The sequence below is a fragment of the Meleagris gallopavo genome, chromosome 5 (genome assembly GCF_000146605.3).
Source record: "Meleagris gallopavo isolate NT-WF06-2002-E0010 breed Aviagen turkey brand Nicholas breeding stock chromosome 5, Turkey_5.1, whole genome shotgun sequence".
Classification (NCBI taxonomy): domain Eukaryota; kingdom Metazoa; phylum Chordata; class Aves; order Galliformes; family Phasianidae; genus Meleagris; species Meleagris gallopavo.
In genome coordinates this window covers 37,526,556-37,550,575 of record NC_015015.2, presented here as the reverse complement: position 1 = coordinate 37,550,575, position 24,020 = coordinate 37,526,556, and the positions used below count along the sequence as shown (strand labels likewise).

General features: G+C 45.1%; 2 protein-coding genes and 1 long non-coding RNA gene across 3 annotated transcripts in view; 2 read left to right on the top strand and 1 right to left on the bottom strand.

Moving 5' to 3' along the window:
* Positions 1-4,957: 4,957 nt before the first annotated feature.
* Positions 4,958-16,455, top strand: TGFB3 (transforming growth factor beta 3; the record flags this gene model as incomplete). Its single annotated transcript, XM_010711764.3, has 6 exons — positions 4,958-5,155; positions 6,512-6,641; positions 8,156-8,263; positions 9,076-9,247; positions 9,739-9,892; positions 12,245-16,455. Coding segments are annotated over 6 exons (921 nt in total), but the record flags the coding sequence as incomplete, so codon positions are not given.
* On the top strand, positions 5,153-5,584 carry LOC116216686. Its single transcript, XR_004159952.1, has 2 exons — positions 5,153-5,245; positions 5,334-5,584. It is a non-coding gene; the product is annotated as an uncharacterized LOC116216686 (long non-coding RNA).
* A 1,967-nt stretch (positions 16,456-18,422) lies between the features above and the next one.
* Positions 18,423-24,020, bottom strand: part of TTLL5 (tubulin tyrosine ligase like 5) — a 127,244-nt gene continuing 121,646 nt past the window's right edge. Inside the window, 1 exon segment of the mRNA XM_019615757.2 lies at positions 18,423-24,018. Coding sequence (XP_019471302.1) covers positions 23,963-24,018 — 56 coding nt within the window. The 3' untranslated portion in view covers positions 18,423-23,962.

The following is a 24,020-nucleotide window of genomic DNA, read 5'->3' as shown; positions in this document are numbered from 1 at the left end:
GGAAGGCGGAGGCGCTCGGCGAAAGGCGCCTGCGTGGAGGATGCCGCTCCGGTAGCGGTGGGGGAATCGCGGGCGGCGGGGGTGCCGAGCAGGTGCAGAGCTGGGATTTGCTGGGACGCCCTGAGGAGCGGGGGCGCTGAGGAAACGGACAGATGTGGAGCAGGTGCAGTGCACATGAGCGGGGCCAGATGCAGGCACTAAGCAGATTCAGGTGCGGGAGCTGAGCGGATGCAGATGCGAAGTCAGAGGGCGAGCAGACACGAACCCCAAGTAGATCGCAGATGCGGAGCAGATGTAGGCACTGGCAATCCCTTTCCGTCTGTGCTTAGAATCTCTTCGGATGGGAAGATGTTGGTGGGCGCACAGTCCACCGCCCTCCAGGTGTCCCCTCATGGTGGAGTGCGGTGCTGGGGGCGCAATCGGTGCCGGCAGCCCTGGGGTGGAGCTGGGACTTGGTGCAGGCAGCTCCAGAATGCGGCTCCTCTGCCAGGTTTATGTTAATCTTGACATATGATGAGCTGGAATCAGAGCTGCGATATGGTAATGCAACAAATTTCACTTAATCTCTAGCAGACTACACTCCATATGGTTATATGATTAGCTCTCAGTTCAGGAGGCGCTCAGACTCAAGGCACAGAAAATGCACAGAGTATTCACGGCTTTCCCATATTTCAACGTTTTTGACTCACCAAAATGTTGTGAAATTCTATAAATATATGTCTGCAAAATGACACTGATGCGGTGTGAGCTGGTGTGCTCTGAAGGAGGAAACTGGAAAGCAAGGCGGTTGGTCATGAATACAGAATGGGTTTGGGTGAAGGAGGGGAAGAAGAAGGAAGATGTGTGTGAGGAGCACTGAGGCAGTGGAGAGGGACAGTGAGATGGGTGTGAGAAAAGCTTGGGGCAGCAGTGGGTGCTGCGGGTGAGATCACTGCGAGGAAACTGTCGCGGGCTCAGCCACTGACCACCACATGCAGGATAACCTCACAGTGCCTTTGGAAATGAATGAGCCTGCCCCGGTCTCTCTTGGTGCCACAGCAAGGTGCAGAGCACTGAGCCCGTGTTGTGCTGACACTGCATTCTACGCAACCCCTCTGCCCAGAGAAGAGAGGGTGTGTGGGTTGGTCACAGAGGCCAGCCCCAGGCAGGCTGTGGTGTTGAGAGACACTCCTCTTCAAACCTAGGGAGTTTCACTGCATGCACCGTGGCTGTGTTTGGCCCCGTGTCTTCAGAAGTGGCTGATGTTCAACTTTCCCATGGCTCTGTCACTCTGCCAGGTGGTGATCTCAGAGCAGCTGGAGCCAAAGCCAGGCTCCTCTGGGGGGAAGGGGAGGATGGCTCCATTGAGGGAACTGAGAATGATAGAGATGAGTTCAAAATGTGCACACATGCACGAACTGTTCTAGCTCCAGAGTATTAGTCAAGCAGTTTGTTGGCTCAGAGAACTTGTATTTCTCCAAAACCCAAGGCCCAACAGTGAGGAAAGCTGAGGAGCAAAAATAGCAGCAGGGATAGCCCAGGCCTTCTAGGAAGGAAGGACTTCCAGGAGCCGGTCTCTGTCCCCAGTCTGGGCTGCTGGGTGGTTCAGGGAATCGTCTTCCTGCCATGCTTGTGGGACACACTAATTTACAAGGAACGTTTTCTAAGAGTAGCTCGCACTCATTTCAGGGCGCTCCTAAATCTCATGGGGGTTAGATTCAAGCACGGGAAGCTCCTGCAGAGGCTCTGCAAGTGGCTTTACTCACCTTCCGGAAGAACACGGTACTGTCTCCCAAGCTAGCATAAGAGAGGAGACGATTAAAGCTCTGCCTCTTTGGTCCAAGCGTGTTTTCTGTCCAAACCTGCTGCCTGCAAAGTTCCAGAAGGATCTGTTTTTCCTCCTGAGTTACACAGCTTTGACATTAAGCACTTTTTGGTAGCAGTGGTGTGGCACAGAGAGAGGTGATACCGGCCTGCGGCCAGCCAGCCCTTCTCTGACATCAAAGTCCAAGCAGACTGCAGTCAGCTGTCACAAGGCATGCCAGGATCAGCAGCCATGTGGGATTGGTGGAGAACCTGCACCTCCCTGAAAGCAGTGATTGGAAGAGGGGAGTTCCCAGAGAATGTGGTCCTTGTGTCCCATCCTCCACTCCAAGGTCCTGCTAGTCCCATTCTCTTCTATCAGCAGCTCAGCAGTTGGCTAGACTCCACAGTCATAGCAGGGTCTGATCATGAAGATACAGCCTGTCATGTCAGGCAGACTGCTGTGGCATAGATTTCCTTCTCTTGGCCTTATTACAGACACTGAGTGTTGTGGATTGGAGGAGCTTGCAGGAATATTGCTTCTAGGCTCTGTTCTTTGCTGGTATCTGGGCAATTCCAGATCCTGGTGTATTAATGTGCCCTGAGCTGGGACTGGACTGAGTTCCCTGAAAACATCACTTAGCTGTGCACACCTCTTAAGGATTTTGCTCGAAAAGCAGAGATCTTTCTGGGGGTGAGACCTGCATTCTGGACATCTGGCTGTAAGAAGCAGGCTCCAACCTTGCAGTGGTCAGAATGAAACAACAGCTCCATCTCCTCCATCACAGGGGGCTTGTTCCCAGGGCACAAAGGCAACACGAACCTGCTACGTTAGGGAAGGAAAAACAGCTCTTACTGTTCCCACCAGGAAGGTCTCCAAAACACCATTAGAAGTAGGTAGGAGGCATTGCAGTGATAGCAAGAGAATACTTGGCCATTCATCTCTTATTAGCATGGCTGCCTCACTGAGCCAAAAAACTTAAGAAGCTGACAAACAATAAATGATTTTGTCTCTCATCTGCACTGTGCTGTAAGACCAGATTTACAGTCTCTAAATAGATTATCAGATAAAGTACCAATGTTGTATATGGACTGTGGGCTAGGCTGGCCACTGGTCTGATCTGGAGGCACTTGTAGTGATTGGTGGAATACCCCCTCACAGACAAGCAGTTGGCTCAGAAATGGAAGGCCAGGCTGTTAACAGCGCTATTAATAGGGCAAGCATTACAAAACAGCTTAAGGGGGTATAAAAACACAGTATCCACCTAGGTCTAACAGAACATTAGCAGTGTTAGACTTCAGCTAGAAAGATGCCCTTGAGCACATAATGAAATCAGAGCTTGCTGGTCTGTGCTTATCTGTGGCACAAACCGGTCACAGTGGTGGAGTCCCCATGGCGGGTGTCCTCTCCCGGCTCAGTGCCCTCTGTGCTGTAGGGCTCTTGGGCTGAATGTGCCAGCTTTTTGCTGCAATGGGTCTGGTCTCCTGGGGCTGCAAAAATCTCAGTCTTTAACAGCAGGCAGAGATGTTCACAGGTGGAAAAGCTGTTCCATTCAATAGTAAGCCTCAAAACAAATTTCAATGTGAGCATCTGGTCATTAGCTTATTGAGTAAAACTTTAGGTCCCTAAGAATGCACATTTGTGAACTGCCAGGCTCCTGCTTGCTAAATCTGGGTGTAGCACAAGAGGAAGACCTTCAGCTTCATCAAGATGACTCCAGAAGTGAATCACTGTTGCTCAAAACAGAATTTGGCATGGGAGATGACCCTATGTTCTCAGACACTGTTCCACCAACAGCCCATCTTCAGAACTTGTCTCTGTGGGACACGGGTGCTTTGAAGACAGGGGCCAACTCCAGGAATACAATTTCAAGGTTGCCAGGTCTTCTAGCCTAGTTGTCACAGGCTGGAACTATGGCTTAGAAAAAGTGATTTTTATGTGTGTGGTTTTGCTTTTAATTAAAAAATAAAAATAAAAACAAAACAAAACAAAAAAACCCACAAATATCAGCTGATACAAGAGCCTGGTGTTGCCTTGGAGAACAGCCAGAGGTCATATGAGAGGCTCTGCAGGACTCCAAATAGATCTGCACGTGGGTGTAGAGCAGGAGTTGCTGTGCTTTGCCTGCAGGAAGCTTTAAAGCCTGAATGATGCTACAGTCTTGAAGGCTAAGAGAGGTCAATAGGAAAGGAGCAACAGGGATCATTGCTTTTTTCATGGTCCCAATGAAGAGATGCTCATTTTCTCTTGAGGAAACGTGGTTTTTACCTGCACTCTTTTGGGGCATCTGTGAAGTGGATTTTTCTGCTCAGCAGGCGCACATCCAGGCAGAGCCTTGCTGTGCTATTTCCTCCTCGTGTGTCTGATCTCTGCAGGCCTCACAGCAACCTCTGTCCCCAAAGAACTCTGTATCAAGTACTATCCATGAATTCCTCCTCCAGGTCATGAGTGAGAACTGACCTTAAAACCCAGTTCCTTTAGTACGCACTGGAGAGTCACTGCTCCAAAGATGTCTTCTGCACCTCAAACTTATCACAGAATCATTGCACATGGAAGGGACCCTTACACTCCATCTAGTCCAACTCCCTGCAATGAGCAGAGGCACCTGCAGCTCCATCAGGTTGCTGAGGGCCCCATCCAGGCTGATCTTGACTGTCTCAGGGATGGGGCAGCCACCACATGTCTGGGCAGCCTGTTCTAGCGCCTCACCAAACTTCGTGGACACTTCTCTGGCTTTCATTACAGACCTTGACATTGTCTCCTGTAATAAGATCACTTTCTGTGTCGCTTCACGTCTCCAGCATGAGCACAGACTTACACCATCGTGGTTACTGGGAATGGGCCCCACAAGGAGCAAAGGAGGTTGTCCCCTTGTGTTAGTTGGGGTTGCATTGACAAATGCAGGAAATGCATTACAAGCATTATCAACATGCTCTACTCATCAACATGAGTAGAGTTGGAAGAAACAGAGTTAAGAATACTGTGATTGGTCACCACCGATTCTCTGGCTTGTAGCATTGAAATAATGATGGCAGTAGCGAGAAGATTTTCAGAACATTCCAACATAGAGCAAATTAGAGCTAATTCCTCCTGCCATCTCTTTAACCAGACAACCGAACTTGAAGGTGATGAGATGTTTAGCCGGAAGCTCTTTCTCAGTCACTTCTAGCCTGAAATTCTTACCCTCTCCCTCTTTTTTTTCTCCTAGATGAGTTGGGCATTTGTCCAAAAGGTGTCACCTCCAATGTGTTCCGCTTTAACGTGTCCTCAGCAGAGAAGAACAGCACCAACCTGTTTCGAGCAGAGTTCCGGGTGCTACGTGTGCCTAACCCGAGCTCCAAGCGCAGCGAGCAGCGCATTGAGCTCTTCCAGGTGAGTATCTTTCTCACCTTCCTCACTGCCTCAGGCCAGAACAGCTTGGCTCCATAGTGACTGTCCCAGCTTGTGGGTGCAAGGCCACAGGTAAGAGGGAGAAGAGATCCCATACTTTGCTCCAGGCTTCTTCTGGCATGTAAGCAGTGATACAGACACATTTTTTTTCCTGTCTCAGTGTGGTACTGTCCTTTTCCCCACTCACATTGTCCAGTGGTTGTGGGTACTGTGAATTATGCAGCTCTTTTCTATACTGAGAAGGGGTTGGAAGAGGATCTCCTCACCAGCAGAGAAGCCCTGACCCTTCTGCCTAAGTCCTTTGGCAGAGTTGTTCCTCTGAGTGTTGCAGTACAGTACAATTGGTGCTAATCCAATGGGTGGAGCTCTCTGACTTTCACAGACTTACTGGAAAATAAATCCTTGCTTTCAGTGTTCCTTTCATCAGCAGTTCTTTGGGGACAGTTCCTGGCACCTTTAGTGCAGGTGCTCATCTGGAGTTTGGTTTGAACTCTTGGTGTCTGCTGGCAAGATAAGGTCTGGTTCAGGTTTGGAAGTGGTCTCTGGCCATGCTGGATCGCACAGCTAATGGTGTAGTTCAGCATCCAGGCAGCATATTCCCACAGGCTGCTGTCTGTTTGCTATGCAGTAACAATGCAGCTAAAATTGCCCTTTAGCTGTTAGCTCTTAAGGACCACTTGGAATTCATCTTTAAAAGGCAGAGCAGTTCTCCAGCTAACAGATGATAACAATTGCTAACAGACAACCCCAAAGCTTCTCCACAGGCTCAGTGTTGTGTGGAATGAACGTGGGGTCCTGCAGCAAGGAGCACTTTGCACAGGCTGTTGGTGTCTGTCTGGAAATAGGATGTCAGAGCAGGGGGTGTGTTCTCCAAACTTGATCCACCCTGGTGTGCTTTGATTGATGTTGAAGTGTAGAGGACACATGAAAATACCACTTTGTAGGACTCGAGAGACTTGTCGGACAAGGGATCCATGGCTAGATGCTCATTTACCCACTGCTGTTTTACTCTGAAATGCAGACCCACATTGCACACGTGAATACAGAAACAAAACCACCCACTAGATCTACCACCGTATACTTGTGCTTCTGAATGTGCACCCTGAAGCAAGGATGAACTGGGAGAGGTGAGCTGCTTGGGATCCAGAAGTACAGACTGGAGAAATAGATTGGTTGTGAAGCATGTCCCTCTAATGTGCCAGGGTATTCCTGGTGTTGCACGTGCTGGGACTCACCTTTCAAATTTGTTTCTAGCAAGCTGTGGAAAAAGAAGGACACAGAGCTGTTCCTTCCTTGTGCACAGCACTGGCTCACTCTCTACCGCTCCTTCTATCACAGATCCTGCGGCCGGATGAGCACATAGCAAAGCAGCGCTACCTCAGTGGCAGGAATGTGCAGACGCGGGGCTCCCCTGAATGGCTGTCCTTTGATGTCACCGAGACCGTGCGTGAGTGGCTTCTGCACAGAGGTAGGGGTCACAGTTGGACTGGGTGTGACAGCATCCATAGAAGCGTTGATCGGTGTCAGGAGTATCTTCTCAGGAGCACCACTTAAATAGGGGGCAGCTTCATTTAGGTTGACAAAAAGCCTTCCGCCAGAGAACTGCCTCTGTGTAATATTTGCTCCCTTCCTAGCTCTGTCCTGGAGTATCCACTGTGTAACTCTGGGGGCTGAGTCAGAATACGATCTCATTCTCTGGAGGAGGAAATTGTTCTCAGTGAGAGACGCCTGGGACTTCTTTTGGTTCTTTGATTCTAAGTCCAGGGGAATCTGTCTGCTGGTCTAATCTATCGCTTGTAACACATAGAAAATGAGGATTGCTCTGGTTGAATTTTCTTACGGGATAGAGAAAATTTATTAGGAAAAAACAGCAAGGATCTTGGTTTCTTTAGCTGTTTACAGCTTGGCAGGTATAAAGGTGAGGAAATACCAGAGTCTGACACACCTAGACAGAACATACCTCTGCCACCGCTGGGCAGCCCAACAGATAGTTACAGGGCAGCTCCCTGCAAGAACACTGATCCCATTCACAGCTGGAGCATAGGCACCATGACTCACCGCTGCATTGGCCTCACAGATAGAAGCTAGGTGCCACTGAAAACTGGAATGCAGGCACTGGCAAGCAGCCGCTCCCTGGAAGGGTAAGCTGTGAGCTCGTAGGCTCCTCCTTTTTGAAGCAATCCCAGTTGTGTCCTGATGGTTGGAGTTCAGTGCTGGAACTGCGGTGAGCTCTGGGCAGGCACAAGCTAGTTGACAGACATCAGATATGGTGCTTAGGAAAAAAGGTGCTAGGCACCTTGTCAGTGCCCCAGGGAGCCAGATGTTTTAATTCATGACACAATATAGAAAAGAAGCTTTCATAAGAGCTGTATGTTCCGTGGGTCAGGCCCACACAGCGTGATGGGTCCAGGAAGTTATTATGAAAATAGACTTGCCTCTGGAAAGTCTGCGAGTGAGACCACTAGCAGTTCAACAAAACAGGAGGCTGCAGCTGCTGAGAAAAATGCTTCAAGTGAAATTACTTGTCCATATCGAACTCACTCACTTTCAGATCTCTCCTCCAGACGCTAACCAGAAGCCAGATAGTAGACAGGTACTGAGGGTGGCAAATTTGATTCAGTACAGATACACAACACAGGCCAACTTTGCATAATAGTTACTTTCTAGTGGAACTCTTCAAAGCTCTCAAGTGCCTTTGGATGCTGAACAGCCTAAAAAATGTAACCAGAAACAACTTTCTCACCTGCTCTGGAAGGTCCCTTTAGCAAGAGTATACATGGCTTTTGGCACAAGTGAAGCCACAAGATTCTGCTTCCCATTCTCCTTTCTAAGTCAGCTCCTGTTTCCCAAAGTGAGGAACCTTCACTGTGAGACTGATCCCTGGTCTGGGGGCCACAGCACAGCACACGCCCTCTGTGGAGATTCACTGTAGCTGTTCCACCTGAGGAATACTGTTTTTCAGAGTCCTCTCCTTTTTTGCAGAGTCCAACCTTGGCCTGGAAATCAGCATACACTGCCCTTGTCATACTTTTCAGCCCAATGGCGACATCTTGGAGAATTTACATGAGGTCTTGGAGATCAAATTCAAAGGTGATAAAGAGCTGGGCTTGGGGAGGCTATTGGAGGGAAAGCCATGAGTGTCTGGAAAAATGAATAGGTCTTCCTTTGCATATTTGAGGATTTCAGCCCTCATAACATTTGGCTTAAAGCATACACACCACTGGGGTTTGCATGTTGATCTTACGAGTACACCCACTTCAAACCTAGGTTAGAATTGAGAGAAAAGTGCAGTCTGGGTGGGGTTTGTGTGCGTTTCTGCAAAAGGAATAATTTTGTATTTCAGTGTCTCTCCGGGAAGTTCAGCTTGATGGATTCTCAGATTTCCACAGAGGCTCTGCTTTCCAGTTAGGGTGACTGAAACACAAGGAAGTCAGGCATCCTGTGTGAGGTGGCCTAGAGAGTCAGTGGCTTGGCTGGCCTAAGATGTAGGAACCTCCTGGCTTGCAGCCCTGGGCTGCAGCCACTGGCCCCCACAGGCTCAATTTCTGAGGCTGTTCTGCAGAGTGCCAATGATCTGACATCTTCTTTAAGCCATTCATCTTCTTGCCTGTCCTGGGACCGAAGCCAGGAGCAAGTGGGATGGATTAATGGCCCCACCAGCAGTTTGCAAATGGTAAAACAGGTGGCCCACAGACCTCTATTTCAGCCCTGCAGCAGTCAGATTCACCAGAAGTAAAGAGTACCCTAGAAGGGAAGAAGTCCCAGAGTGAGTACATGTGGTGCCTGAGTCTCTTTTGCCCTGGTTCAGGGCAGGCAGAGGGTGTTAAGCGTACTGAAAAGTCTTGTTGCGTCCCTCACTTCCATACTGATGTCCTCTTTGTGGATTCTGTTTCTGTCTGAAGGCATTGACAGTGAAGATGACTATGGCCGTGGGGACTTGGGGCGCCTGAAGAAGCAGAAAGACTTGCATAATCCCCACCTTATCTTGATGATGTTACCCCCACATCGCCTGGAGAGCCCAACACTGGGAGGCCAGAGAAAGAAGCGGGCCCTGGATACCAACTACTGCTTCCGGTAAGTGAGAATCCTGCCAGTGGCTGGGACCCATGCCTGAGGTGGGAAAGTGTGGTGAGACTTCACATCACCGGCAAGGCAGTGCCTGCCGAAGGGGCTGCAGGTCACCATAGTACTGCAGGGGCCATGTGAGCAGCACAGCTCAGCTCAGCTCGTGCTCCTCGCAGCCTCCAAGAAGGGGATGCTGGCTGGCCCAGCAGTCACTTTTGGCCAAGTTTCTGGGTAGAGGGAGGCTTGTGATCAGCCTCATGCAGCACAGCCTGGGCAGAGACCAGACCAGTGGCTGAACTGCCTGGCAACATGTGCAGGCAGTGCCAGGCTGCTGGCCTGACAGCTTCTGCCAAGCTCTGCCACTCCTCTGCACCCAGTGCAGGTGAACACTATATCCCACTGGGCAACACTCGTCCTGGTCCTTTTGCTTCGGAAGCTGCTTCATACAAGTACAAAGAAGATCACTTTTAGATTCATTTTGTGTCCATTATGTGTTTCAGGAACCTGGAGGAGAACTGCTGTGTGCGTCCTCTTTACATCGACTTCCGACAGGATCTGGGCTGGAAATGGGTCCACGAGCCTAAAGGCTACTTTGCAAACTTCTGTTCGGGCCCATGTCCGTACCTCCGCAGTGCAGACACCACTCACAGCACGGTACATCCAGCATATTATCCTTGTGGCCCTGTCACCCCTTTCCTCCCTCAGTCTGATGGCATTTGGTCTCTTCAAAGTAGCAGAAGCAGTTTAGATCAATACCTGCAAAAAACTACAAGGAAACTGCAGGAAAGAGTGTAGTAGTTCAGCGGGGAGAAACAGTCTTCCTATGGAGTCAATACTGAGTCCATGCTTCCAGCTGAGGAGGAGGATGCTGTCTCTTGTATGAGATGGGGAAGCAGCAGGACTTAGGATACTTATTTGGTAGTGGCCAGTTTGAGTTGTTCAGATCAAACATCAACTCTGTTGGTTGTATTCTGCATAATTTTTTCCTCTAGTTTTCACTTGGCAGAGGAATTTTTCTACACACATGTTGTGCAAAACTGCTGAGCTATGGCACACACCTGCTGCCTACTACCACGCGGGCAGCTGTAGCCCAAAAGGGTAGGGGAGCCATGTCCAAGTGAACATGGCTATGCAGCAAGCTTCCCTTTTCTGCACCAGCATTATTTCCAGCTGTATAAATCCCACCTGACAGGGAGGAACCCACAGGGCTGTGAAATTAATGAGTAAAACTAGCAGAAAGGAAATATTTTCAGGTAACTTATACATAACTTCTGTTTAACATGAGTACATTGGGCAGTCTTAAGGAAGAATACCACCTGAGCTTCGCTACTGTCTAGAGCAAAAAAAAAAAAAACCCTAAAAAACAACAAAAACCCGAAAGCAATAGAAAAGTATGGCCATGGAAGAAGAACCAAGAGGAGAACACAGACTAATGAGCAGACAGTTCATTCCTAAGCAAGAAAAACCGGAGAAGAATCCTGAGCTACTGTCTGCAGAAGGGAAAAGGCAGCAAACCAGATATGGCAACAGCTCGCTGCAAATTAGCTTCAGGTTTCATTAAAAAAAAATCTGGAAGAAGCAGATTCAACTGAAGAATAGTTGATTGGGTAGAGATGATACCACAGGAAAGATGCTAACATTTTCTTGGCAGCTTAAAGAATCTGCTTAAAGAAGCTGCAAAGTTTGCTGAAGCTAAAAGACTGCTATTGGTGGGAGTAGATCTCAGGGAACGAAGGAATGGACAGGTGCTGGGTGTGAAGCACAAGACAGGACAGCTTGAATGAATAGCTTAGGAGAGGTAACATGCATCAGTTGGAGCTGAGGAACTCTAACAGATACTCAACTGAATCAGCGTGAGATTTTAATACAGTTCCTGATACTCTCTTACTGAGCAAGAAGGAAAATCAAGTGGTAAAGTCAGCTGAGTGATCCCAGCAAGCTTCAGAACAATACAGCTGCTGACAGCTTGCCAGCACCACCTAGGAAGAACATGTTGAAAAGCAGATTTCTCACCAGTCTCTTTAACCCACTGTCTCTGTTGAAAACAGCGGCTCCAGTGCACATAGCACCTATGTGATACAGCCTGTACCTCTGCTCAGTACCCCTGTGATAGCACCTATGTGATACAGCCTGTACCCTCAGTACAGGGTTTCTACCAGAAGTACTGGAATTAGACGGATCTGCATGATAGAACAGAATGTCTCCTTAGCACCTCTCACCCTCCAAGTCTGTAAAACAGTTAGCAGACAATGTGCAGGACCCTGTAATTTAACCCAGACAGGTGCTATGAGCCAACAGTAGTGCAGGTAGGATTGTGTCTTAGCCCCACAATTCAAGATGTTGCTTACCACTGAAGAGCAGCCAGCTCTGGGAAGACACATGGCAGCTCTTTCATGGTGGTTACATGGCTGGAGTGTACAGTTGTCTGTGGGCTTGGGCCAGCTGGGAGAATGAAGCCAGTGGGGTCCCACAGGACACTGTCCTGGCTCCAGCATTACAGTGTAATGACTTGGAGGATGAAGTGGAGAAAGAAAGCATCAGACAGTTCAAAGCTGGGAGGGAACTGCGGCTACTCAAGAGGACGGGCATCCATCCAGCGCTATCTAGAGATGTTGGTTGAAATAAGCAGCGTTGATTTTCTTTGTTCTGGTTTCTGTAATAGAACCAAAGACAACGCAGCCTCAGGCTGGTTACACCCTGACTTATAAGCAGAAGTGGCACTATCCACTGTACCAAATTAGAGATTAAGCAAGTGAACTACTTGTACTTCTTCCACCCTTAGGCATCAGCAAGTCTACATTGCTACGATTAAAAAGAAAAAGGCTCTGGATCAGGCCTGGGCAGGAGCAGGCCATGATCAGGACGTGATAAGAATATTAGTCACATCAGGGAAATGCCCCTGATTAGCGCAATCCAAATACCTAGAGACCTGTTTGCTTGCAGTACCTTCTTGTTCTCTTAAATGGATTCCTGACTTTGTCATCACATTTAAATTTGTTTCCACAGGTACTGGGCTTGTACAACACGCTGAACCCTGAGGCATCTGCTTCACCCTGCTGCGTCCCACAGGACCTGGAGCCACTGACGATCTTGTACTATGTCGGGAGGACACCCAAAGTGGAGCAGCTCTCCAATATGGTGGTGAAATCCTGCAAGTGCAGCTGAAAGGCACCCTGGGCTGCCCAAAGCCTAGAGAAACTGTCAGTATCCATTCTGTTCCAAGGCTAGCACTAAAGGAGCTGGGGGTCAGAGACTATGCATGCAGAGGGCCGAGTGCTAAACCCTGTGGCTTTGGGTCTGGCAGTCCTTGGGAATCTCTTCTGGAACATTTCTCGGTCTTGTTGCCAGTGTCGCCTTCCCTCTGGGAGTTACTTTGACGACACAAAGGCCACACTCCAAAATGACTGGACAGTTGATGCGGAAGAGAAAGACAAAGTGAAGGAACTGCTGTGTATTTGAATGCTGGGATAGTTGAATTGGGAAGGCAAGGAATGAGAAAGAGCAGTTAAAAGGAGGAATTGGAAATGGAGCAGTTTCCCTTCTTGTTGTAGCTCCCTTGGGACCTCTGCCCTCCCAGTGGCCTGAAGAATTACGAAGGTTTTCCCTCCTGCAGGAGAAAATCCTGGAATTTCTTTAGAGAAAGAAAATGCACCAAGAAGAGAAGCTGCTCAGAGAAGAGATGCTCAGAGATACACACAGACTTACGTTCCTCAGAACTGTGATCCAGGAGGCCTGTAACTATAGTTGTGTTTCTGCCAGACCTGTAACTTCAGTTGGCAGACCCTGGCTATTGGTTTCCAAATGCAAACTGCAAGGCCCCCATTCAGCCTGCTGAGGGTGGGCAAAGGCAAGCAAAGAGGGTGCTGAGCCCATTTTTAGGAGGACTGATGTCTCTATTCAGCTCTTTTCCCTTTCTGGAGTTTCTGAAAGATGGCTTCTGGGTCAGGGCAAGAGCATTATCTGGGGAGTACCTGGATTTTGGAGCCATTCACTCATGATCTGATAAGACCCTGAGGACCTTTTGTCTGTTGTGGTTTGTGATCTCAACGTGGCCCAGGCCTCACCTGCCAAGACTTAAAAAGAAAAAATATTAATCTCAAAAACATTGTAAAAATAAATATTTTGGGGGGGGAGATGGTCGTTTTTTTCTTCCCTCACCTTCCCTCCTCCCCCTACAGGGATACTGTTGAAGGGTTGGATGTTTTTTTGTTTCTAAACTGCTACTACTGTGGCATACTTGGTCACTTTAAAATCTTTCCCTTTTCCTGAGTATCTCTTCAAGGAAATGGGCAGAATTTAGGTCAGCCAGAGAGCTCAGAATGGAAATTCCTTTGTACCTTCAAACAGTGTCTGCTGTGTATGTGCCCTGTCCTTCTCATGTCCCTCTGACAGACATGTCACCTCTGACATCTGATTTTGATAGATTTATATAAAGCACCCCTCAAATATAAAACATTTCCCTGAGTACTGTTTAAATAATCAGGGCATTGCAGTTGTCACAGCTGACAAAAATCATACATCCATTGGAATATATAAGTTCTGCCAGTACAGACTTGTACACAAAGGCCAGCCTCCTCACATTTACCATGAACATTTCATACACTTACAAAATGTTCACAGATGTGGCCCTGGCAAGTAATCAACATACTGTTTTTTAAAAAGTGTGCTTTTTTCAGCCACAGATACTCCAAAAATTACAAACCTCTAGTACTTGCTTGCATGTCAGATGAGACACAGGCTGCCTCTCCTTCAACCACAACTACTTAATGTTCTAAAGACCACAGAAATTCCTCCCTGTCCCTTCCCACTTCCTGGTCCCCAGCAGTTGAATGTCACGACATGGAACAACTTAATTGCTTGTGGCCAGGGCTCTGCATGGTCAGCTTGGAATGCAGCTCCTGGTCCTGCACTTCAGTAGCTGCTTCCATACACCTTGCCACAATGCTGCCGTAACATGTAATCACAAACATCTCAGCACATCCGTTAAAAAACTCCTCCTCCATCACCAGCTGGTAAGATCAGCAAGGGTGGGTCAGCAGAGGGAGCGTGCCAGGCTGCATGACATTTTGGCTGGGGCACACGTGCTCTGAGAAAGGCACTCCCCAGTGCTCAGCTTTATCCCTTTCATCTCCCTGGGGCTCCTTGACCTGTCTTCTTGGTGTAATGATGAAAATTACCACTCTGATCAGGCCTGCAGCACTAATTTATTGCTGTGCAGCTCTCCATGCCCATGCCTGCCAAGGGAGGGAGCAGGTAAATGCATTGCAACTTCACTACCATCCTGATAGACAGTCCAGAAATTTAGTGGCTGCCCTGGGGAAGGGAGGGAAATCCAGATGCCAGTTGGCACAGAAATTCTCTCTAATCTCCTTCTAGCAGCAGCAGCCCCTGGGGAGGTTTTGGTTTACAAGCTACAGTCTGTTCCTTGGTCATTGTTCCTCGTGAGCCCTGTGCTGGCTCTGCTGCCTATCCAACTGAAGAGCTTTCTCGCTAGTGAGGGGAAAAAAGCACAAGAAGGGGGAGCTGCAAAGAGCTGAGCAAGAACACGAGCTTCACAGTCATACGTGGCACTTGGAGCGTGCCAGAACCTCCCACAGATTAACCCTGGCAGGCCCCTTGAGGTGAGCCTGCGTTGCTAGCCTTGTTCACTGCTGCTCAGTGGCAGGGAGGGGCGGCAGAGGAAGCAGGCCACTGCTGAACTGCTTGGAAAGAAGGCAAAATGGAAGGGAAGGCAGGAGAGAGGATTCCCAGGGCGTTCAACCAGTTAGGATTCAGGTAACCTCCTGGGCACAGTAGTCTTCCCGAGTCAAACACTCCCTTCAGTTACTCATCTCTCCAGACTGGAGAGTTTCCTATCAAATGCAGTTTCCTATCTGCGTTTGAGAATTAGATTTGTAAGATAGGCTCCAAATTCATTTTCTTACAGTTAAAATAGCTTCCTTAGGGTTGTTTGAGCTATAACTTAGCATCAAACTATACTACCCACATGGGGTTAATAAGAGATTGAATCCACTCCTGGGCCCGGGCTTACTAAAACATTTCAGGACACTAGTGTGAGAAGGACCAGCAGATAGAGAGTTCTCTATCTGCTCTGTTACTAGGTGGCAAATTGACAAAGACAATGGGAATGAAAAAGTGGGTTCTTCACTGCCAACAATGAATACAGCTCCCAACAGTTCCCTTTTGTTATTCCCAGGAACAAACAGAAGCTGATGAAAACAATCCCACCACACTTTCCCTCTTTTTAACAAAGATCAATGGTTTGAAAAAGTGAAAAAACCACTATTCTGCACTGCCATGGGGAAGATCCTACCCAGACAATCAAATCGCCATCTGTGTAGTCCTGTTTGTCTGTGGCATACTCCATTACAGCATGCAAGAAGTCTAGAACCCAAACTTGAACACTTTGTTTTTCAGGCTGTTGTGCAATACAGAGCTCTGTAAGGGACACTGCTTCTGTAAGTGCAGGAACATACACTGATATTTCAGCAAATCATGCACTTTTTGCAGGCTAAATGAGTCTTTGTTCTCTGGTCTGTGGTGCTGGATGGTCTCTAGCTATCTCAGAACACTTACAAAGAAGCAGTAAAACATCTCAGTTACTGCTGTACAAACAGGAGTATGCCCCTTGGTGCTTCACCTTTCCAGAACCAATAGGCATCAGTACTTATAGTAAACAAGACAGACGATGTCCAAAAGCAATCAAAGACAAAAAGGCAAACATACGTGTTCACTTCTCCAGCAACATCATGGCTCTGTTTTGCTCTGTCCTGTGATGTCTCACATCTCTTTCTGCTGTAGTTATACAATTTCCATTCTCCCTGTTAACAGATCCTTTGCTTACTTTTCAGTCTGCTATGAAGCTTTCCTTACCAATGACGAGGGTGTCCTTACCAGCGCAGAAATAAAGGAGGTCTCCCTGCTCAGATCACTTCATCAGTGAAACCACTACAGTCACCTCATGGCACAATAGAATCCATTGCCTACGATGTCTTATGAGGCAGATGTCTTCAATACGATCCAAGGTCCAGTGCAGGACAGGTTGAGCATCACAGTGTGAGCAGGATACAGCTCAAAGAGCCAGGTCCATTGAAGAGGAAGGGGTCCTTTTGCACTGCTTGTGTTTCTAGTAGCATACAAAGCATCAAGTATATACTAATGAGTTTTCTTCTCTTAATATGTGATTGGAAAGCAATAAAATCTATCAAGAAAATGCAGTTTTCAGTTTTCAAAGGTATTGTACCTACACACTTGCAAAACTATACTGATTTGCAATAGCGCAGAAAAATAGATAGCTGTCAGGGCTGTCTAAAAGCTACATTAATTGTGTTTTTGAATGTGATATAGATAGAATGATAGAGTGCCTTATAATTATTTAAAATGTCTATTAACATTTTTTAAAATTCAGAATCATTAGAATATATTGGTCAAGAGCTATATAAAAATAATAACATGTGTACTATGATATTTAGCAAATGAACATTTGAACATTCAGGTCTCTGCTTTACAAATGTTTTCTTTCATTTCTAGGGAAGTCATTTAAGCCCTTTTTCATTCTTTATGCAGCTCCACAAGTGACAGAGAGATGCAACTAAGCTCAGTGTCTTTAGTCCTCTCTTGAATAGAGGCTTCTGATACCCTGTACGAATGCAAGATCCTTTATCATGCAGCAAGTCAAAACAGAAGAGACAGTTTTACTTATTGGGAATCAAAGTGTCTTAGAAATGAATGCAGATACACCACTGAGAAACACAGCAAATGAAAATTGCCAATTAATGTTTGTCAATCTCACTCTTCTCTGAAAAACAGTATTGCACTTGAAATTCTGTAGTTGTGCTTATGCCTGTAGTTTCAGAAATAGCATTACGCAGTACCTTGGATGTCACAGTGTGTTTCCAAGAAAGACCAATTTCAAAGATTATAGACATCAGTTACTCAGCTGCTTTTAGAACATCCATCCCTAGGACTGAGATGCATACAGAAGATGGCAGAATGGTCTGCAGGCATTCAACCAATCAGCTGCTCCCCTTCTGGTACTGGGCTATGATTTCATGGAAAATACACTTAGGGATAAGGACCTTTATATCTAGTACAAAATAGAAGTACTTTAAAGCTGTGGTTTGTAGCAAAAAAATCCCACATGTTATTGGCCTTCCACTTCCTGCGGGCTTGCTGAATAGCTTTCAGGCAGAAGCTCTGTCCCCTGTGGTATATGCTGGCACTGTTGAGTTACACCAAGGAATACCACTCTTTCAAGCAAGCAGGAGCTTCTGAAGACAGACATTTATTTCTCCTTTCAGGGGGATAGTGGTCTTTGTGCAGAGTGATGTTCTTTACATCTCATTCCACTTAACTGGCTAGGCAAGATGATACCTCATGCTGTCTACAAAGACTGAGGCAAGAAATAATTACACGTAGGGGTTATGCGTGTTGCAGAAAGAGAAGGTGACTTTCTTTCCAGGTTTGCTACCACTCAAACATTTTTCACCAGCTGCATGCAAACATTCATCCTTCACATGCAGAAATTAGCATGAGGCATTGTAATAATATATCATGACCAGTGCACGCTCATTATTTGATGCAAGAAGCAAGCTGAGTCATATCAGACCAGAGATTTCCTGACATTCTTTGGGAAGGATTTATTTTTCCTTTTGAGGTTATTATACCCACTAGAAAGCAGACAAAGCAAAGATTTGCTGTACAGCCATGGGAGAAACTTAGAAGATCTCTGCAATGCATGCAGTGTAATGACTGAGGAATGTCTTGGTGACCGTGTTCTGGGCTTTTCTTTAACCAAAAATGTCTGATCTTTTGAAGTACTGAAACTCTGCGGCCCACATGCTTAGGAGATCTCCACTGCTTTGAAGTATTTGTAAGAAACTTCACTTTTTGGAGAAAACAGTAGCAGATAGTCTGATTTGCAACAAGAGTGTTTGGAAGATGTCCATCTTTCAACAAGCTGCTTTGAGTGACACAATTTGAATTTTTCCCCATCAAAAGACGCTTGCTACAGATATCTCTAACTATACTTCAGGATCTGAAGATCCCATTTGGATACCACTATGCCAAGCATTCTATTGTGCTAATCTGAAGAACAGTAAACAAACAGAACAGAGAGAAACAAAATAAAGGAGATGTCAATATAACCTCTGGAAAGCATAGCTTTGCAACAGCTACAATGTGCTGCCTATATTCCTTAAATTTGCCTTTTTTTTTTTTTTTTTTTAATCAACATCACTTGCATTTGCCCAAGTCATTCAGAAGACCTAAGAACACTTGCAGAGCCATAGTTTGGCAAGAAGAGTCACCGATCTTTATTTTTAGCTATTTTTCAGGAGGAACTTTCAGCAGACACATGGAGACATGAGTGAACAAGAAAAAAACATCTGTGAACAAGAAAAAAAATTCCCAGCTGATATCATAGACAAAATGTATTCCACATTGAATTTCTAGAACTAGAAATGGTGGAAAAAATATGATTTCCAGAGGGAAAACATCCCTGATTTAAACAGGGAAAGAATCATGCAACTGCAAGTGTAAGAACTGTAATTAGTGTCACTCATGAGATGGCCACAGTCTCATTTGCCCTCCCAGTAGATATACAGTTGTCCAACTGCATACCATGAAGAATGGCACAGACATCACAGATATACCAGGCATATCTGATGCATGCAATTTTCAGAAGTTTACATAAGTAAGATAAAAACTCTTAAAAAATACAAAGAGAACCTTTAGTAGTAATGAATAGAAATAGCAAGGAAAAATCCCTTCTCATTTTTCTTCTTCAATATGAACAAAAAGGTAGTTTTTCCCTATGTGGAATGATAGAGCAATGACAGCCAAACATTTGGACTTGGTAGTAAATGAACTTTTCAAAGATTGTCTCATGAATTTTAACATGATAGTACTCACAACACATAGGCAAAAAGCCACATACAATGCTGAAATTCCTTTTAGAGATTATACCACTGCAGCTGTCCCAAATAAATGATGAAAATAGATTGTGAACTTCCCCAACATTCTTAATAATTGCATCAGATTTGTTCTTTAAGACTTCTTGTTTGTTTGTTTGTTTGTTTTACTAAGAGGTCAGATAAGAAGCAATCCCTTTATAAAGAATGTAAAATTTCTCAAGTGCACTGTGTCCACTGTAGGCACAGACTTTTAGAGAAGAGGCCCTGTTAAGTATACTATTTTCCCTAGGGAATGATTATGATTCACTGAATACCACTGGTAAAGACTTCACACCAGGGTGTCCACAGTCATCAGTGATTCTTTCCTTTAAATTGGAAACAGCAGTGAAAACTCATTTTCAATGAATGCCAATAAAATCCTTTTTTGGTAAGGTAACAGACAGAGAAGACTCCTCATGGTGCCTCATTTGTCACCTTTTGTTCAGGGGAGTTTGTCCTTCGTGGTGAAGGAGATGACCTGCTTCTGTTTCTTAACTACTCATCTCTAAAGCAGCATAGAAACTTGATCTCATTTTCTGGAAAGGGCAGTTGGGTTCTAAAATCAGAAGAAAAGCTACCAAGTACTGTAATTGTTTACAAGGTGTGCTGTGGTTGTGCACATTCACCCTGAAGGTGCTCTGCACTCAGGCATTTTAGAAGACAAAGGTGGCAAGAAGCAAATGTGTGCACGTACAAGATAATATAAGAGCTTCTGTTATTGATAAGTAACTTTCTTTTCCATATTTAAGTGAATAACCATTCACACATATCATATTATAGATGACTTCCAAACTACAACCCACTTTCCTCTAAAATCACAAGTGACTGGTTGGTCTAGAGGTGGATCTTATGCACTTGTAAAAGCTTCAACATGTTGAAAGCCTCTGCAGCACATACAGAGCTTGTCTAGGTGGAGATGTGGACAATCTTGGTAAATGTCAGCAATTAAGACTTTCTTTAGAGAACCCAACACCACCAACAGTGAATTCGGGTGGAACATGCCACTGTCATGAAAGGCAGCTTTACTTTGGCTGCTCTAGCAGGCTGTTCTGCGACTGACCAAATTAGACACTCATACAAAGTCAGACTACATGACTGCCTATGGCCCACCTCTTCTTTGTGACAAGTAGTCAGCAGCTTATACCTGACAGACAAGCTAAGAATTGGAAAAACCCATCATAAGACTTCCCTAAACAATCACCTGAAAAGGCTTAGAAACTTTCCGCTTGTTTTTCGGTTATAATATTTAATATACCTTAATAGATTTATTTTCCATGAATTTGTCTACTTGCCTTTTCAAACCACAAACATGCTTTTGTCTTCACACTATCTTGTTACAAGAAGTTCCACAGGTAAATTAAACACTGCGAAAGAAAGCAGTTCTCTCCCCCTTTGCTTTGAATCTGTTATCTGCTAGTTTCATTTGATTCAGAACTGGAACAATGATTTCCTTTTCACCTTCTCCCTTGCATTTCTCCTTACTCATCTGTTTTCCAGTTTAAGAGTTTCTGCATTAGTAAAACTATGAACACTAAGTTTTGTGTTCTTGTTATAACCAATCTCAAGGGCTGTCTGGAAGACCCAATTCTGTAGAAATTAGATCCTTTTGATATTTAGCATAAGCAAGAATGTCTTAGCTCTAGAAACATGAGGTTCTAGAAAGAAGAAAAACAGGTCAAGTCCCACGTTTAAAGAAAGCTCAGAAATTTCTTTTTGGAAGAACACATGACAGATTCACAGGAATGGCGTCTGCCATTCTGTATGAACAGGATCAATCAGCCAGTTACTGGGAAAAAATAAAAAATAAAAAATAAATCCAACTAAATAGCACCAAATAACCCATACAGGTTCAAACAGTAAGCCCAGGATTACAATGAGAAGGAAATGTAGGAATGAAAGGGAAAAAGTCCTTGGAAGTTTAATTAAGCAAACCTTAGGTCAGATGTTTCTTGGAAGGAATCTCACATCTCTCTCTTAATGTTGTAGTGTGCTCATCACCTGAACACAGCACAAAATGTCTGTATAAACTCTGTATTACCTCACCCTTCAGGACTCTGGCGTGCACCTGTTCAAAACAAACAAGAAAGACTGTTTGTCACCAAACAGACTCCTTAACTTAGAATTGATGCAAACAACACCTAGTAGGAGAGAAGAGGATCCCGTGGTAACATCATCCGGTCTCACCACTGAACGAGTTGCTGAATGATTACTGTGGGCTTTCTAATGGCAATTTTCTAACAGTAAACAAGAGCACTTTCAATGAAACTCATTGGTGAGCACAGGAAAGTTAATGTCATAAAAGCAAAGAAAGACAAAGTAAGCTCCATGTGAGGAGTATACATACAATTGTACTCCCCTCATGTTCAACTACTATAAATCCAAAATGCTTTGCCATTTTCCTTTCCTTTCTTGTACAAGAAAACACTTTCTGGAAAACGCACTCACTCCAAGATGCTAAAAAAACAGTTTCATGCTGCTCTACTGAATTTCTTAACTGAAGCACTTTAAGAGAGGTTTTTGACAGACACAAAAATAGCAGACCTGCAAAGAGACAAATTAAAGATGTTACGTTTGGCCCACAGCATCCAGCGTGCACCAACACACAGAAGGACTCAAAGCTGAAGGTCACATGGAAGTAGAGAAAGTAAGAAGCTAGAACTGTAGGATCTGTTCCTGATTCTCTGCTGTATTATCGCACATGCTCCTCAGGTAACAGCAGTAGCACTTAGAGCTGGGATCAGCAGATGCACAAAGCAAAGTAACAATGACATTTCCTTTGGTGCTCTGGCTGCCCTAACATATCCAGAGGCTGAAGAGGAGTTCAAAATCTAAGTGTTTGTCTCAAAATAAAGGACAAGTCTTGATATCTCAGGATTTGTTATTTGTTAGAAGCAGAAGAAAAAAAATTCAAGAACAAAGGATGTAAGACTTCACAGCTTCTAAAACTGACAAAACCAGTCCCTTCCAAAGGAAGATCTCCTTCTGCAACATGCATTTCTCAGGACATTTTAAAAATCTTAGAGACAAGATGTCAAACAGAGCTGGAGGCTACAGCCAACATCAAATGTGGCAGAGTAGACTATCAGAAGACAGACCCAAGATTTTGAAGCAGCTTGGATGCAGTAGTTTGAAGTAAGAAATTCTGCAACTGAATTTTCACTGATGATGAATCAATAATGTAACACACATTAGAACATTAGAAACATCTATCTCAGAGATCCCTGAGTGTAATTGGAAGAGTACAGAACAGACTTCATCTGAAAGTAACATCACAAGATTTTTCAAAACTCCTGGTCACTGAGGATAGTGGAAAAAGCAGTGGACAAATAATGCAGTGATACTTGAAGAACACAGATGAAAGATGCAAGGAAAGCAAACAGAATCATGATTGCCTAGGAACTGAAACATAAGCCATGAAGTAAGATTTTGGATAAATTAAGTATTTGATCTCTGTCACATGCATGAGTGGAACAGAAATAGAAAAATGCATGTTCTTTCCTATGAGTTCGTGCCTGGAGCATGATAGTTAAGCTAGTGGGCAATGAAAATAATTATTTAATCTTTTTACAATTTATCTGGTCTTGAATGACAAGAAGTATGCGCAACACAAGAGTGAACATGAACACAATCTTCCAAGAGAAAACACTTCTCCTCTCTGACACTGTTTCTGTCAGTCTTTTGGATTGATCATTATCTAATTTGTCAACATACAAGAATGATCTCTTAACACTGATTATACAGCGTAGAAATGACAAGGGAGCTGTGTAATAAGAAAACAGATCAAACGGGCTCATAAAATGCAACCTCTGAGGGCTCTGATGCAAACAACAGGAAATGCTGTACTCTTTGGGAACCACAATCATACTGCTTGCAAGGGAAAAGCTGGAAAATACCATGAAAACAGGCAAGTTTTCCTTTAGCCTGGCATCAGCGAAGAGCCAGAGCTGAAGCTGCTTCATGTTCGTTTTAAGCAAGGGTGGATCTTCTCTCCAGTATGTTTTCCAGCTGCTGATGTTGTTTTCCAACACAAGCAAATTAATTTTCGTAACATTAGGAAAATTCTAACTGAAGTGCTTCACCAAGCCACTATTGCAACTGATAGGAGCCACCTGGGCCTCAGAGTTCAACCTTGGGTCTGAAACAATCAGCCAATTAAAGAAGTTTATATAGCCTAAACAAAAAGAAATCAAAATACAAAAATAAACCATAGAAATATAAGCATCCAACAGTGAAACAAAGACAGATTTAAAATCCCATCTAAGAGCAAATATTTTGGGGGTGTGAATTAATAACTGAAATTATAATCAAAACAAACAAATGAAATTACTTTATTCAAACTGAGCAATTCCATAGCTCTATGCCAAAATTCAAGATGGGAACTATAAGAATGTTTCTACTCATATGGTCTAATACTTTTCTCTGCTGCCGACTGCTGTGATGACAGCAAAGAATACTGGCTGTTACCAGACCAAGACAGACTGAAATGGCTGCGCAAATGAGGAATCTTTACATTCAAACTTGGACCTTGGGGAGAAACCATACAGACAGGTGGAGAACCTCTGTGTTATAAAAATATCTCACAGTTAGTGATCAGGAAGAGTTGGAAGAGACCCCTGGACTCAGCAGCAGAAGTTCTCAGAGGCAGTCATCAGCTTACAGCTGCATCTCCAGCTTCCACAGATGTTCAGATACTCTCCTCCGTAGCTTGCCCTCTCAGCAGGGACTCCTGTTCACCCTGCCCTGGATGTTATAGGAGTGTGGTGGTCTGAAGTCATTGCTGATTCTTTCTTTTGCCCCATACTTGGAAGCAAGACTCTGGAGTCCTCACC